Consider the following 15442-nt stretch of genomic DNA (forward strand, 5'->3'; position numbering starts at 1 on the left):
TGCCTTGAAGCAGAGTGAGATTATCCACATGTCATCCACTGATCTCCCTGCCAAGCACAAGGGAGAACTGGCTCTGTTCAACCAAGTGGGGAATGCCATGGCAGGCTGCATGCCTACAGAGAATAAATGAACTCCCCACACATACACAAAGAGAAGGGGGGTGGGGAGAAAAGACAGATGCTTTGTGCATTTTATTCCTGGATAAAACTTGTAATTTCTGTTGCAGATTACACTGCCCTCAAGAGCCTCTTTAGCAATCAGATTTTTAAACACTCTGAACTAAAACCAGGGGGGGGGGAAAGGGAATAAAAAGGGGGGGGGAGAACTATCAATAGCATCCCACAGATGTGAAGGATTCCCCAACCTCCCTTCTTTGCCCTTGTTCTTTCGAAAAGCATGCAACACAGAGACCACTCCACCAAAGTCTGCTGCATCAAAGCACCTTTGACTGGAGGACCAATGGCAAGTACTGGGAGTTGTGGCCGGGGAGAGGAGGGTGGAGAAAAATAGCAGGTCATGTTTTTGGACGCATCAAGGAGGCAGCTTACATTCCAAAGGAGGGAGGCTGATAACAAAACATTATTCCAACCCAAGAGCCACCACACCTTATGAGGACAGCTCAGCACCTCTTTCCAATGGCAAATGCTCTCAGGTAATCTCAGCCGCCCACCCCAGCTCCACATCTTGACATCCCATAACCACTAAAGATAAAAGCAGGAAGGCAGCGTGATGCTCAAGTCCATCCAGGTTGGAGGCGCTGGAGTCACTGTGCAAAAGGAACACTCCTTTTTTCCTGCCTACTGGCATTTCCAAATCGTGTGCCTTTCTCATCACTATTGATGAGAAAAAGTCTTTTGAGTTGGCGGGAGCAGATATCCCCTTCATATTTCCCTTTTGGTCGGAAGGCAGGTGGGTGGGGGAGAAAAGAAATACAGCTTTTATATGATTTTAAAAGCGAGCTAATCCAACACAATTATTTGGGTTATCTAGAAGTTACACTTTGACCAGTTAGAGTAGGAGCCTCATTTTGGGGGGAACAGGGTGTGGGTGGAGAGGGAAGCAGGGGAGAAACATGTCTCAAAATGGCCGTTTTTCAAGAACTGGAATCATCCATGCACAAGGCAGTTTTTGAAGCATTTCAGAGGAAAACATAGAACGGGATGCACTGAACTGAAGGGGGGGAGTTATTGTTCCAGTTTTTAAATTCATGGACAGCTGTCGGAGGGCCTGACAATGACAGTCCTCGAGAGGTCTGTGTTTTGATATCATGTCGCAGATTGGAGGGGCCTACGATGTTAGGAAGGCTGGGAGCCCAAGAGTCTCTCGATGGCGGCATTGATGTCTCCCCCAGTGGCAATGAGCGCCTGAAGGTTTGCCTCACGGTTGATGAAGCCCATTGCATTGAGCTGCTCAAGCTGCTGCTGGAACCGGACCTCTGGACTCTGCGCCTGCCATGGGGGGGGGGAGAGGAGGTGAACTGTACAGCAAGCATGGCTCAAGGCAGGTAATCTGGCACAGACTAAGCGGCCTACTCAAACTCCTCATGCACCCATGGCTTCCAGCAGCCCTTTCACACCCAGAAGATCACTGTAGTCTGTGAGATACTCTCTTCTGCGACTAAGACAGTATGGTCATTCCTGGATTGCGATAGCTTAACCAGTGGTCCATGCATTGGTAACCTCATGGTTGGATTACTGCAACATGCTCTATGGAGGGGCTACCCTTGGGGTTTATCCAGAGGCTGCAGCTGGTGTAAACTCAGCAACTTGGTTGCATGTGGGAACCAACTAACACCAGCAAATAACACCTCACTTGTGGGCTTTGCCCTGGCTGCCCATTTGCTACCAGGCTAAGTTCAAGGTGCTGGTACTAACATGCAAGTCCCTATACAGCTTGGGACCACGGCCCTTGAGACGGCACTTTGTTTTTTATACACCCAGTAGCAGAGTTGAGAAAGGCTGTGCCAGACAGGAATAGAAAGTGCTGGGCTGTGCGATGAAACATCAGATTCATATGTCTGCCTGAGACTGAACTACACCCAACCAAAAGGGGTCAATGGAAGAAAGGACAAAGACTCAGGACAGAAATGCACCACTACCTACTTGAGAATTTGCACCGGCCAGTAGCTGGATCATGTGCTGCATGAGCTGCTGGTGGGGGTTGCTGTCCCCAGCTGGAGAGGCACTAGCAGGTGTTGAAGCGGAGGAGATGGGGGTCTCGGGGATTGTGCTTCCTCCGGCAGAGGGTGGAGGGACGCGAGGGGCTCCAAAAGTCCCAAGGCTGCAAGATGAGGCAGGGGGAAACTACTTAGCGCAAGGCAGCAAATCCCTGAGGGAAGACGGCTGACTTTAGGGACCTGAAGCAAGCCTTGTGCAGAGGTTGGCCACAATAAAAATCACAGAGAGTGTTGCAGCTACTGGAACAGGGGAGATATGGTTAAGTCGGCCACAGATTCTTGGTTGTAGCCAGTGTTAAAGAGCTGACCCATTAATGTTAACTGGTGTGACTAATTTGGGCCTATTAATTTCTGGAGTCTACTCAAAAAAGAATTGAAACCTTGGAAATCTACAAAGGCAGGAATTGTTGTTTCCAGTTTGCAACACTGGTTGCATTTCAGTCTCTGCTTAAAAAAAGTATCGATTGATTCTCTCAGGCCTTTGCTGGACACTGATACCAATTGAGTTATTACAATGCCTGTTTTGACTTAACCCTGGTTACTTTTGCATTCCGTAAGCTAAGCTTAAATGCAATTTCCCCTTTTCTACACAGCCTTGTGATGTTAACATGAAAAGCAGTATAGAAAGTCTTAATAAGTAACATAACAAAGAGCCAGAAAAAGTATTGTCTTTACCCCGCCGTATTGTAGCACCCTGCTTGTGGTTAACGCTTAGCTGGAACGAAATATTCAACGCAGCAATAGAGAAATTAAAATAATAATTTATTTGTCAGACAAATAAATGATAGGCACAGTGGTATATGATTACCAACGCTCTGCCCCTTCCAGCCCTGATGGCCAGCACTTATATTTCCTCAGCCCAGCCCCCTTGCTCCTCCTTTGGCTGCCTCTGTCCAATCAGCCTGGTTGAAATTCCTATTGGCTGTTTGCTAGAACCAGTTATAAAAGATACACCCATTTCCTATTACCTTTTATGGGAGACAAAGAGCTATATTTCCTTCTATCCATAAATGGCAGACAAGTAGCCATATATCTTACATTTGCCTTGACAAGGCACCTTAATTACCAGATCACCTTTTGCCCCTGTTGCCCCTACATTCCAAAACAAATGGCTAAAACAAATGGCTTGTGGTATTAAATTCTATCTAAACAGAGATCTTGGGTTCACATTCTCACACACCATCAATGAAATAAGAATCTAACATAAGAATCTAACATTTCTTACTTTCTAAATCCTTTGCCTAATTACATTAAGCCAACAAATCTCATACATAACATAGATAGCTTTTTAGAAGAAAAGGCCTTTGCAAAGTAAAAAGGAACTCAGTAAAAAACAGCTTCAAAAGAAGCCTCTTCAGTTTACACCCCCCTTTCCCAGCCAGCTGCTTTTCCCATTAGCTCTTCCCAAAATTTATTGCCCTTTAACTCTCTCAGTATACCTTAAACCATAGGAAAATATGGCTAGAGTCTGATGAGAGGCACATGGTATTATTTTCTGTTAAACAATAAATCTTACTATTTACCAACTCTTAATTAGTGTTTTTGCAGCTTGATTGTGAATATGTAGGGTCAGTGTAACATTTGCTCTCAGCCTGTAATTCCCTTTTACAACTTTGAGAAACTTGTCTCCTGCTGCTGCTATAAATCGGGGGGGGGGGGCTTGTTCAGGAGAGCAGGAAGATAAACAGCTGCCAAAGTACTTAGTCAGCTGGTTTCTGCCTGGCATGAAACATACAAACATTTGCAAATATATCTTTAAGCTCATTTTAAAATACAGGCCTTGGTCAGATGCCTCATTCCCCCCTTTCAAGCTCAAGGACCTTCATCCCAAGTGTCCTTGATAGCTTGACCTTCATCATAATCCTGAGGTAAAGCTCTGTATAGGGCCATGATATGAGGTAGAGTTTCATTTGAAATCATCTTGCTAATTGTACTTCTAAAACATGAAATTATACATGGCACCATACATAAAACCATTACTACTACTGTCAAGAAAAACAAGCAAGACAATAGTATCCCTTTGAGTCCTGCAACATTAGGTAACTAATTGGTGAGCCATCCCATATCCCATCCTTCCCATATTTGTACTGAGACATGTGCTATACTCTCCATCTTTGTGGCCAACACACGGATTGCCTCACCATTATCAGAAATGTAAAAGCAACAGGCATTCCCTGTCAAGTTCAAGACTCCACATAGGCCTCCCTGTCTGGCAAGTACATAATCCATTCCCATTTTCAGCTGCAAAATGGCGGCTCTACTTTCATCCAACTGTTGTGCAATAAGTCTCAAACTCTGGGCCGTTGCCTTGGTTACAAGTTCCACTACTGCTTGCAAACGAATTATTCTGTTTAGATTATAAATAGGATCCCGTGCCCCTTGTATGAGCTCATCAGGATTCCAGGAGGCAGGATCATAATAGGCTATAATGCACTCTGGTGGCCAATCATCAGTATCGCTCCAACTTTGGGTACTTCCTTCTGCTATATGAGAAATATCAGCGTTTCTTCGTGTACGCTTGGCCGAACTAGTGGGCATAATCCACATTGGTGGTAATACCCATCCCAGGAAACAAGTCCCACTCCATTTGGAAGGGAGTTGCTTGTATGCCCATTCTCCACATATCCACCACAACCATCGGGTCTGAGGTTTTTGGTACGTGGAATGCATAAGGCGAAATATCAAAAAGGGGTATAGAGTTCACAGTGCAGTATGTTAATTGCCTTTTGCTGTCACAGTTATGTTCCACACCATTTTCCATGCATGAATAAAAGGAGGTGCACAGGGCAAGGTATTCCGAGTTCGATAGGTAGTACCGTTTGCTCAGGTTTGACTACTCTTAATATAATCCCAAGTATAGTGGCAATGAGAAGAGCCTACCATGGTAGAATCAGCTGCATCTAATGATTTACGTACACAGAATTCCCCTTGTACAGGTATAACTCGTATTGGTTTAGTTGAGTTCCATCCGGGGAAATTCTGTACTTCTGTTTGGTGTGGCATTTCGCTTACCATACCAATGGCACTTAATGGTATCGGTAATAAGGGCATACCTCCCTCTGAATCATCTGGCCCAAGAGAGCAAACTAGGCAATTGGTCCTATTTGTAACATTGGCTACCATCTCAGCTAAGCCTACCCACATATTGTGGTCTTGGCGGAATCCATATTTAGCAAATTTGGTCAGATTCAAGGACCCTTCTCCTTCCCAAGGGATCAGGATTAATAATAAAATCATGTTGATGTCTAGTATATGCATTCCTTCCACAAAAGATTACCTTATTGTGATAGCAAAAAAATATTAGCCCCAATATAATTCCCCCAGTGACAGAAATGGGGAACCACCAAGACCAAAACATATATCCCGAGGATCCCCAATGAGTAATATCCCTGATAATTGTTCCACGGGGGGGGGGGGCAGTCAATCAATTGTATAAGAGAATCTTCCCGTTCACAATCGCTGGTTCAGACGCTCCTCAAGCTTCAGGCACGCGCAGGTCAGCCAGCTTCCAGGTTGTGGCTGCAGCAGGCCGGTCGTCTAATGTTGCCCGTTCCCCGTAGGGCTAGATACAGGGGTTTTTGGAGAGAGTCAGTTTAAAAGTATTAGAGGGGTCACCTTTGCACGTCCAACTGCCTTCGGACTTCTTCAAACGGGAGTGATGAATCCAGGGGGTCACCTCAGCTACCTTCACCGCTGTTGGAGTAGAGAGCAAGACAGTGTAAGGCCCACACCACTTAGGTGCAAGTGGATCATGTTTCCACTCTTTCACCCATACGCTATCGCCAGCCTGGAACTGATGAATCGGCTCGGCAATGCTGCATGACGTGTGCTCAAGGGCCCACCTGTTAAGAGAAACAAAAACACGGGAGAGAGATTGCACTTGTCCCTGTGTCACATGGTCTCCTATTTGTTTGAGGTCAGCTGGAATATCCTGAACAAAGGAGGGTGGCCTCCCATACAGGAGCTCAAAAGGTGACAACTTAAGTCTTTTTGTGGGTGTGCACCGAACACGAAACAGTGTTATGGGTAACACATCTACCCATCCCAATCCTGTTTCCTGGGTTAATTTTGCCAATTGGGTTTTCAGAGTCCGATTCATTCTTTCAGTTTTCCCTGAACTCTGAGGCCGATATGCTGCATGCAGTCTCCATTTCGCTTGTAGGACTCGACATGCTTCTTGTACTACTTGATCCAATTCATCAGATCCGTAGTTGTGAATGGAATGTACTGCAGGGTCGAAGTTCGAGGTGGCCGTGGTCTGGGTTGCCCGTTAACCAGCACAGGCTCCTCAAGTGCATCAAATACTCTTCTGAGAGGGGCTACTACGTGACCTTTCTCTTCGCTTTGCTCTAGGGGCCTCAAATCATAGGGGATGGTATCTGTCCCAAGGCGTTCTTTTAGCAGCTTTATGCGCCTGGCTGTATAGCTTGCTGACTGATCAAGGTCTCCCTGTAACTTCTGTAATAGTTCTCTAGGACTTGGATGTACAGGGGTTTGGGGTGGGCAATCAGTTGTTCCACTAAAGGAGACTGTAGATGGAGGTCTACTGGGACTCACAGGTGGAATAACCACTTCTGCTTGGGCTTTATTATAGGACTCCAATGCCTCCTGAAAATATTTATCATAATCTATCAAGGAATCAAGCTCTGTGACTCCAGCTCCGTTATTCGTTCCACTTTCTTGCCTTGGGGTTACAACTGGTGGAGTGTTCGGATTAGGCTCCCTTCGACGTGGCGCATAGGGTGGGGGTGGAAGCACCTCTTCCTCTGGTCCCTCAAAAATGGGTTTGAGTTTATTTGACAAGATTCCTTTCCTAGCTTCGGCTTTTACAGCCAATAATTTGCATCGTTGGACTTTGCATTCCCTTATCCATGGAGGATTATTATTTAATGTGCTCAGCCAAGAATCTATATATGAAAATTGTTCTGGGCATCCTCCAGTTTCTTTGGTGATGTTGGACCAAAGTTTGCTTGCCAAATTTATATCAAAAGTTCCTTGAGGCAGCCATCCAGTATTTTGTTTCGGCCAGTCTAATTCACATAACGTTCTCAAGCGCTCTGGCGTCATTTTGACTCCATATGCTCCTGAGAAGGCTTTCTTAAAATTATTTAACATACATTCAAGAGGTGTATTTTCCCCCTTTGAACCTCCAACTCCCATTGTATGGCCCTGTGAAGTATCCACTCAGTCACTCACACACTTGCTTTGTGGGGTTCCTTGCCCAGTGAAGTCGCCTTACTGGGAAACGAAGTAGTACCCACTCCACACCCAGGTCAGCTACAGATTACTCTGTACTTTCTCACACATACAATGCGCTGGATACTTCACCACACTCTACCTCCCAATCTTTCCCTTTTCCTCCACCAGACCACCATCTGATGTACCCAACCACGTGGCGTACTCAGTTCCCCCTTACTGAGATGCAGAAGTTTGATCAAGACTTCTCTTCCTCCCAATTAATTGGAGGGCCTCAACCCCTTTGTGCACTTACCTTAGCTGGTTCCCTGTTTATTTCTCTGGTTCCCCCTGGTCCGTCGCCGTCAGTGAGCAGGGTATCAGACAGATGAGACTTCCGTGTTCCCCTGGAAAAATGTTCCAGTGCGCGCTGGGTAAGCGGTTAGTGGTCCTCCCTCTTGCACCCTGCCCGCTAAGGCGAAGGGGCTGCGTTCCAGCAGACCACTTATCCAGGTCACGGCACCATAAAATGTAACACCCTGCTTGTGGTTAACACTTAGCTGGAATGAAATATTCAACGCAACAATAGGGAAATTAAAATAATAATTTATTTGTCAGACAAATAAATGATAGACACAGTGGTATATGATTACCAAAGCTCTGCCCCTTCCAGCCCTGATGGCCAGCACTTATATTTCCTCAGCCCAGCCCCCTTGCTCCTCCTTTGGCTGCCTCTGTCCAATCAGCCTGGTTGAAATTCCTATTGGCTGTTTGCTAGAACCAATCATAAAAGATACACCCATTTCCTATTACCTTTTATGGGAGACAAAGAGCTATATTTCCTTCTATCCATAAATGGCAGACAAGTAGCCATATATCTTACATTTGCCTTGACAAGGCACCTTAATTACCAGATCACCTTTTGCCCCTGTTGCCCCTACATTCCAAAACAAATGGCTAAAACAAATGGCTTGTGGTATTAAATTCTATCTAAACAGAGATCTTGGGTTCACATTCTCACACACCATCAATGAAATAAGAATCTAACATAAGAATCTAACATTTCTTACTTTCTAAATCCTTTGCCTAATTACATTAAGCCAACAAATCTCATACATAACATAGATAGCTTTTTAGAAGAAAAGGCCTTTGCAAAGTAAAAAGGAACTCAGTAAAAAACAGCTTCAAAAGAAGCCTCTTCAGTTTACACCCCCCTTTCCCAGCCAGCTGCTTTTCCCATTAGCTCTTCCCAAAATTTATTGCCCTTTAACTCTCTCAGTATACCTTAAACCATAGGAAAATATGGCTAGAGTCTGATGAGAGGCACATGGTATTATTTTCTGTTAAACAATAAATCTTACTATTTACCAACTCTTAATTAGTGTTTTTGCAGCTTGATTGTGAATATGTAGGGTCAGTGTAACATTTGCTCCCAGCCTGTAATTCCCTTTTACAACTTTGAGAAACTTGTCTCCTGCTGCTGCTATAAATCGGGGGGGGGGGGGGCTTGTTCAGGAGAGCAGGAAGATAAACAGCTGCCAAAGTACTTAGTCAGCTGGTTTCTGCCTGGCATGAAACATACAAACATTTGCAAATATATCTTTAAGCTCATTTTAAAATACAGGCCTTGGTCAGATGCCTCAGTATTACATCACACACAGAATTTCTAGGAACAGGCTTGCCACATATATTGTTGACGCAAACATTATGCATCGTGTTGTTCCCACGACACCCACAGGAAGGACTTCTATGTTGATCCTCAGCAGTTGAAAGCGGGAGGAGCAAGAAACTCCTGCTGCTTTTCTGCCCTTCTTCAGAGGCTGAACCCTGCAGTAGTGCCCCCAAGGCCTGAGTCAGCTCCTACGTTACCTGGAAACCAGTCCCGGGGCCTCTGTTTGCAGCGTTTGGAGCCCCTGCTGGATCTGCAGCAGGGCCTGCATGGCATGAGGGTTGGTCAGGATCGGGAGAGAATCAGGGTTCTGCATCTGGGGTGGGGGCGACAAAAATCACAAGTGAGCCACCGGTTTCAAGGGAACTGTGGATTGCTTCTCTTGGTTGTCTTCTACTCTGGTCCTTTAGTCATAAAGAAAGCTTAAGATTTGGGATACAATTCAATCACCTCTTTAACGCATTTAACTAGTGCAATTCCAACCTTGCACGGTTGAAGGCCAGCTGGTTGAAACTGCACAAATGAAATGCACACCAGTTTTTTCCGGTGCGAGAAAGCTCTCTGCCTTGTACACCAGGCAAAAAGGTCTCTTGGCACACCAGCTCAGAAAGCCTGGAAATGATCGCATGAGATCTCTGATAGGCCTGTGCTATCTTGCATCCCAGAGCCGGCGTGCTGAGCAGGCCTTGCTCAGTAAGCAAGGCAGAGAGCTCAAACGTTCTATGCTTTTGCTTACAGCTCAAGGCCTACTCAGCTCACTGACTCCTGAAGGGAAGGGATGCTTGTGTGGGGGACGTTGCAAGGGTTTGAGTAGATGCATTTTACCCCTGTGTAAAATTTGACGGTACTGTATTGGCTACCAGAAGGGTTTGATACTACTGCCAGTACTGTGAAACTGCTAGATTGTCACTGAACGGCCATCACTGTGCTTCTCTAGCAGGGGTGCTTAACCCACAGCCCAAATCTGGCCTTCTCCACACAATTTGTCTCCACACAATTTGTCTTGTTATTATTACTTTAACAGTTTTACTAACGGCTACTGCTGTGATTTGATTATGCCAAAAGGTTTTTATGCCCCCTCCACCATGGGTCAAATGCAGCCCTCAGCCTGAAAAAGGTCAGCTGTCAACCTCTAATCCTATAGAATCCCATTGTTCACTTATAACGTAGCTCTTGGCAAAATTAAAAACAAGCAGTTTTTCAATGTTAACTGAGCTTTCAGATGAGAGCTTAAGTGATTCTGTCTCATAGCTATTCTAAACAATCCTATACCTAAAATATGACGATTTTATTAAAATACGATTGTTTCCATCCTGCATTTTATTCAAATACTCAATTGCATTTTTTACCATCTGGTGATATTCAACCTTTGGGGGGTTTTCATTGGCAGTGGGCAACCTCCTTTTTCATTTTTTGTCCAGTTACTGGATACACTGGATTTTAATATCAGTTCAACTGCCACCAACTGCCACCAAGGCATGCCACTCCCTGTGTCTGTCAACTGCAGTTATTGCAGACCCAAACACAGCAGAAAAGCACACGATTTGAATACAAAAGGTCCCAGATTCAATCTCTGGTATCTCAAATTAACAACAGATTATCATTATCAATATGAGGCACCCAAGGTGGCTCACGATAGGATCAATTTTTTTAAAAAAACAACAACAACAACCACAAATCAATAAATCTACAAATAAAATGGCAGCAACAACAAACTCTAACAGAGAATGTAAACTAAATAATAGCAAAGGAACCAGACAAAAAGTCAGGAATGGCAAGGCTGCCTTCAAACAAGTTTTGCTTTGTTTTTCAACTAACCACAGTTTATTTTTAAACTTGAGCCCAACTGAACTGTGGTTAACCTTAAGTGTCCATTAAACTTTGATTAGTTTAATGTTAAGTAAACGTCCAGTGCGCTTCCAACGCCATATGTCTTATCTCAGCAGAGAATTTCGTGCAGCGGCTGAAGGAGGCAGGAGAGTCAGTACCTTTTATAAATGAAGAATCCTGGAGCAAGCACTTTGGAACTCAGGGAAAAACTTTATTCACAAAAGCAAAAAAAAAAACCCTGGCGATAAAGCACACATGCTTTTATCTCCGGCATAAAGAAAACTTTACTCTAAACTTAACTCATATCAGCAAACACGCCCATGGCCACAAACTGAGTCTGCGAGTCAGGTCAAGGGGGGAAGAGAGAGAGAAACACGGGTGAACTGACTATTTATACAAACCAACTCACATTCCTGGATGCTTAATGACTTCCAGCTGCTCAGTGATTAGAGCGACTTTTACCTCTTAACCCTTTAGTACCAACATTAAGTATGGCATGTTGAAAACTGAAGCAAAAGCTTCCAATATCTAACACGCGTGGCTGCGTCAATAGTCGGAGTGGGGACCACACCAGCCCAATGCAGATGAACGTAATACTGAGTTTACCATTCCATCCAAACCCCAACATCCAACTGGCCAAAGGGGTGCCTAGAAGAAAAAAAAAAATTATGATCCATCAGCAGGTAATGAGAAAGACCTTTCTCAGCCCAAAACAATGGTGAGCCAGTCCCAGTCAGAGTAGACAATACTGATAGAAAAGGCCAAATATCTCTGCGCTTCATAGGGCTGCCACAAATAAAGACTTTGAACAAGGACTCCCCAAATCCCCACAGCAGGGAGACTGCAGACCTGAAAATTATTATTGTGACATAATCACTAAAAGGGCCTGGCCAGTCCATTATGGATTTTTGTTCCTCAGCCTCTACACAAAGCTTCTTTGAAGTCCAGCCCTGAGTAAACTATTAATCCCGAAATCAAGGACAACACTGTTTATGCCGCACCTGCTGTAGAAAGGCAGGTAGCTGGAGTCGCAGATGCTCCTGAAGCGGGGGGTTGCCGGCGAAGAGGGGAACATTCACCATCATCTGCAAAGAAGAGCAAAGGCAGCTCAGGAAGACGGAAGTTGCTATTCCTAGCACATGTCCCATGCAGCTAGGCAACAGCCGCATATTCTGATGCCACCAAAAGCACACAAATATAGGACCTTTTCAGTCTATTTTTGCTCCCTTTTTGGAAGATTCGGGAAAGATGACAGAAAGTCTTTCTTCATGCAGCACGTAGTTAATGTATGGAACTCTTTCCCCCAAGAGGCAGCGATTGCCACCAATTTACACGGCTTGAAAGGAGGATCAGACAAATTCATAGGAGGCTACTGATCCACAGGTGGAGGCAGCAATGCTTCTGGATACCAGTTGCTGGAAACCGAAGGAGGGGAGAGGGCTCCTGTACTCAGGTCCCGCTTGCATCTAGTTGGCCACTTTGAGGGCCAGGATGCGGGCCACTGGACTGATCCAGCTGCAGGGCTCTCCTTCTGGTAGTTTTTAATTCCACATCTAGTAATCAATTCATATGAAGGGGCCCATTCTGCAAACAGCACACACTGCAACTTGTAAAAAGCAAATGTGAGAGTGAAGGAGTCATGAGATTCTGCTGCAGCTTTGTCAGTTCCAGATATGAAATTGCTTTTGCTAAGGTAAGAGTGCTGCACTGCTCAACATCACACCAAAAGGAGGCCTCCTGGCTAACAGACCCCCCCCTCCTTCACATATTGGGCCCTATGAATGCAGACTGGGCTGTACTCACCTGTGCTGCAATGTCAGGGTACTGGCCTAGCTTTTCCCCCCAGGGGGTACACAAGGGTATGCAGTACCGGCACCTCATTGTTGTTGTTGTTGTTGTTGTTGTTGTTGTTGTATAAAAGTGTGGCACTTACCTTAACAATTTCATGGTGAGTACTGGCACCTCTTTTTCTAGAAAAAAAGGACTGGATATGACTAATATTGCTGTGTCATAAATGTCTGTTTTTAATGTCCATGGAGGCACAGGTCAATTCTGCGTCCAGGGCAACTGTTTACCAGCTCCATCTGGAATGCAGGCTGAGACCCTACCTGCCCGCAGACTGTCTCGCCAGAGTGGTGCATGCTCTAGTTATCTCCTGCTTGGACTACTGCAATGCGCTCTATGTGGGGCTACCTTTCAAGGTGACCCAGAAACTACAACTAATCCAGAATGCGGCCGCTAGACTGGTGACTGGGAGTGGCCGCCAAGACCACATAACACTGGTCTTGAAAGACCTACATTGGCTCCCAGTACGTTTCCGAGCACAATTCAAAGTGTTGGTGTTCACCTTTAAAGCCCTAAACGGCCTCCGTCCAGTATACCTAAAGGAGCGTCTCCACCTCCATCATTCTATCCATACACTGAGGGCCTTCTTGCAGTTCCCTCACTGCAAGAAGTGAAGTTGTGGTTCGAGGGCCCGAACCCCGCGCAGTGGAATGAAACACAAGGACACGTGATATAAGGTTAATGGGCAAGAAAAGGCCACAACTTTATTGATTACAGCAAGTGAAAAGGTATTGGCTTAGGCATTGGATTACGTCAGCTGACTCCACCCACTTGGAGAGGGGTGAGTCTAAAAAACAAAGGGGGGTTTATTCACCAGTAGGTGGAGCCTGTTGATGCTAATCCAACTATAGGCTCTCCCCTGATGCCACCAAGGGTCGTGCCATGGCCTCCCGCCAAGCAGGCATCGGACAGAATACACGACCGCCGGATTCCTTTAACGGAATACCCAAAAATTGAAGGCACAGACGATGACCACACCTAGCCCTTCGACACCACAACACATTATTCCAATGCCTAACCTACCCACCAATACCACGAAAGTTGTGACGATTGCTACGAGGTAGGTGAAAAAACCAAAAAGCCTAATGCCAAATGGAAAAATTCCTACCAGGCCCCCTGGACAAGCAGGGCGACCAACCTAAGGTCCATAGCAAGGCCAAAGGAAAACTGGAAACCCTCCTCTAAGGGAGTGGAGGGTGGGTGACTCGCAACGGGACGACAAAAAGTGAGGGCTGGAGGCTGGCGCCGCAGCAATTCAGGCTGCTGTACACGCCCCCTTGAAGGCACCTGGTTGGGTGCCTGGCCGAGGGCGGGGGCGCCAGCCAGGTGAGTGGGAGGCAGGGGGCAAACGCTGCCCTGCTTGAGGCGGACTCCGGCTCCCAGCCACAACCACTCCCCTCTCTTGCAGGGAGGAGAGTCTTTACAGGGAACCAGGCAGAGGGCCTTCTCTGTAGTAGTGCCCACCCTTTGGAATGCCCTCCCACCAGATGTCAAAGGAAAAAAACACCTACCAGATTTTTAGAAGACATCTGAAGGCAGCCCTGTTTAGGGAAGCTTTTAATATCTGAAGGACTATTGTATTTTAATATTTTATTGGAAGCCGCCCCGAGTAGCTAAGGAAACCCAGCCAGATGGGCGGGGTATAAATTTATTATTATTATTATTATTATTATTATTATTATTATTATTATTATTTCATAAAATATATATGCTACTTGATTGTAGAAAACAACAACCATGTATAGGCTGCACAAATCACCCCCACCCCACCCCCGTCCACGGCAAACATTTCAGAATCTTCACATTAAATTACAATGACAAATTGTAACCTCTACTAGCAACCACAATCCATTCCGGAGGCCCGTCCTTATGGCGAAACGGGTCACTGGGAGAGGCGCCATTGTGCGCAGGCACGGGCGACAATTGTCCGCTTCTGTGCAGGCGCGAACGGCAGCAAACCCGCCCGTTACTTCCAGGTTTGTCGTGGTCACAACTTAGAACGTCCGCGAGTGGTGGCGGTTGTAAATAGAGGTTCTACCATTTCAAACACATTTCACAGAACTTACGAATGCTTCCAACTACCGAAGCACCTCCATAACGAAAGATGATTCCTTTCCTGTTCCCAGCAGGTGATGTCTTGGGCTTACTTTTCTTAATTGTAATTATAAATAGATTGCAGCAATATTAGCAAGAAGACTCAAACAAGTGTTAGGAAACTTAATACATGAAGACCAGACAGCATTTCTGCCGATGAGGCAGTTAAAAGATAATGTTGCAATTGTATTAAATGCTACTGAATATTTTGAAAAAAGAAAGGATTAGCAATTACCCATGGTTTTTCTAGATTCAGAGAAAGTGTTTGATAATTCACTGGTGAACAACAAATCTGTTGCCTGTGTTTTTTTAGTCGATTTAGGATGAATCTGATGCGCTGAATCCAAAAATCACATTGGTTTTGCTCAGTCAGGTCAAGTTTTTGAGCTATGGCCACATGTCGGTTTTTTACCTTTTTGTTCACATGTATGCTTGTGTGGAGCATTTTAGAAGAAGTTGGTGGGGGTGAAATGCCATGTCGAATAATTGTTTTGATTGGAAATGATTCTTTTAATGACAAGAAGTATTCAGGTCCGATAGTTCTGGGTGATTATGTCGAAAAGGGATCAGTTTGAAGTCATAAAACCTCGAAATCTTCCATAAATTGGTGCGCTGTTGATGTGACTGGGATCAACAGAAAGAACCGGAGCAGC

General features: G+C 45.3%; 2 protein-coding genes across 4 annotated transcripts in view; both read right to left on the bottom strand.

Moving 5' to 3' along the window:
* The window catches only part of LOC309330410 (arylacetamide deacetylase-like 4), a 35563-nt gene extending 21090 nt beyond the window's left edge, over positions 1 to 14473 (bottom strand). Inside the window, exon 1 of one of the 3 annotated variants that reach the window (XM_081842070.1) lies at positions 14207 to 14473. Coding sequence is in view for 1 of the 3 variants with exons in the window: in XM_081842071.1 (XP_081698197.1) it covers positions 12784 to 12797 (14 nt within the window). In the remaining 2 variants the exon portion in view is untranslated. Of the gene's footprint in view, positions 1 to 12783; positions 13150 to 14206 lie in introns of those variants that run through there. The other 2 variants (XM_081842069.1, XM_081842071.1) reach the window with 2 other exon arrangements.
* On the bottom strand, positions 498 to 12731 carry LOC309329727 (ubiquilin-4-like; the record flags this gene model as incomplete). The annotated part of the gene is made up of 5 exons (XM_081840739.1): positions 498 to 1448; positions 2103 to 2280; positions 9221 to 9336; positions 11852 to 11935; positions 12654 to 12731. 5 exons carry the CDS (start codon positions 12729 to 12731, stop codon positions 1296 to 1298), a joined length of 609 nt encoding a protein of 202 aa, XP_081696865.1. The 3' UTR covers positions 498 to 1295.
* Positions 14474 to 15442: the final 969 nt, after the last annotated feature.

The sequence above is a fragment of the Podarcis erhardii genome (assembly GCF_964252035.2).
Source record: "Podarcis erhardii genome assembly, chromosome: 15".
Lineage (NCBI taxonomy): Eukaryota > Metazoa > Chordata > Lepidosauria > Squamata > Lacertidae > Podarcis > Podarcis erhardii.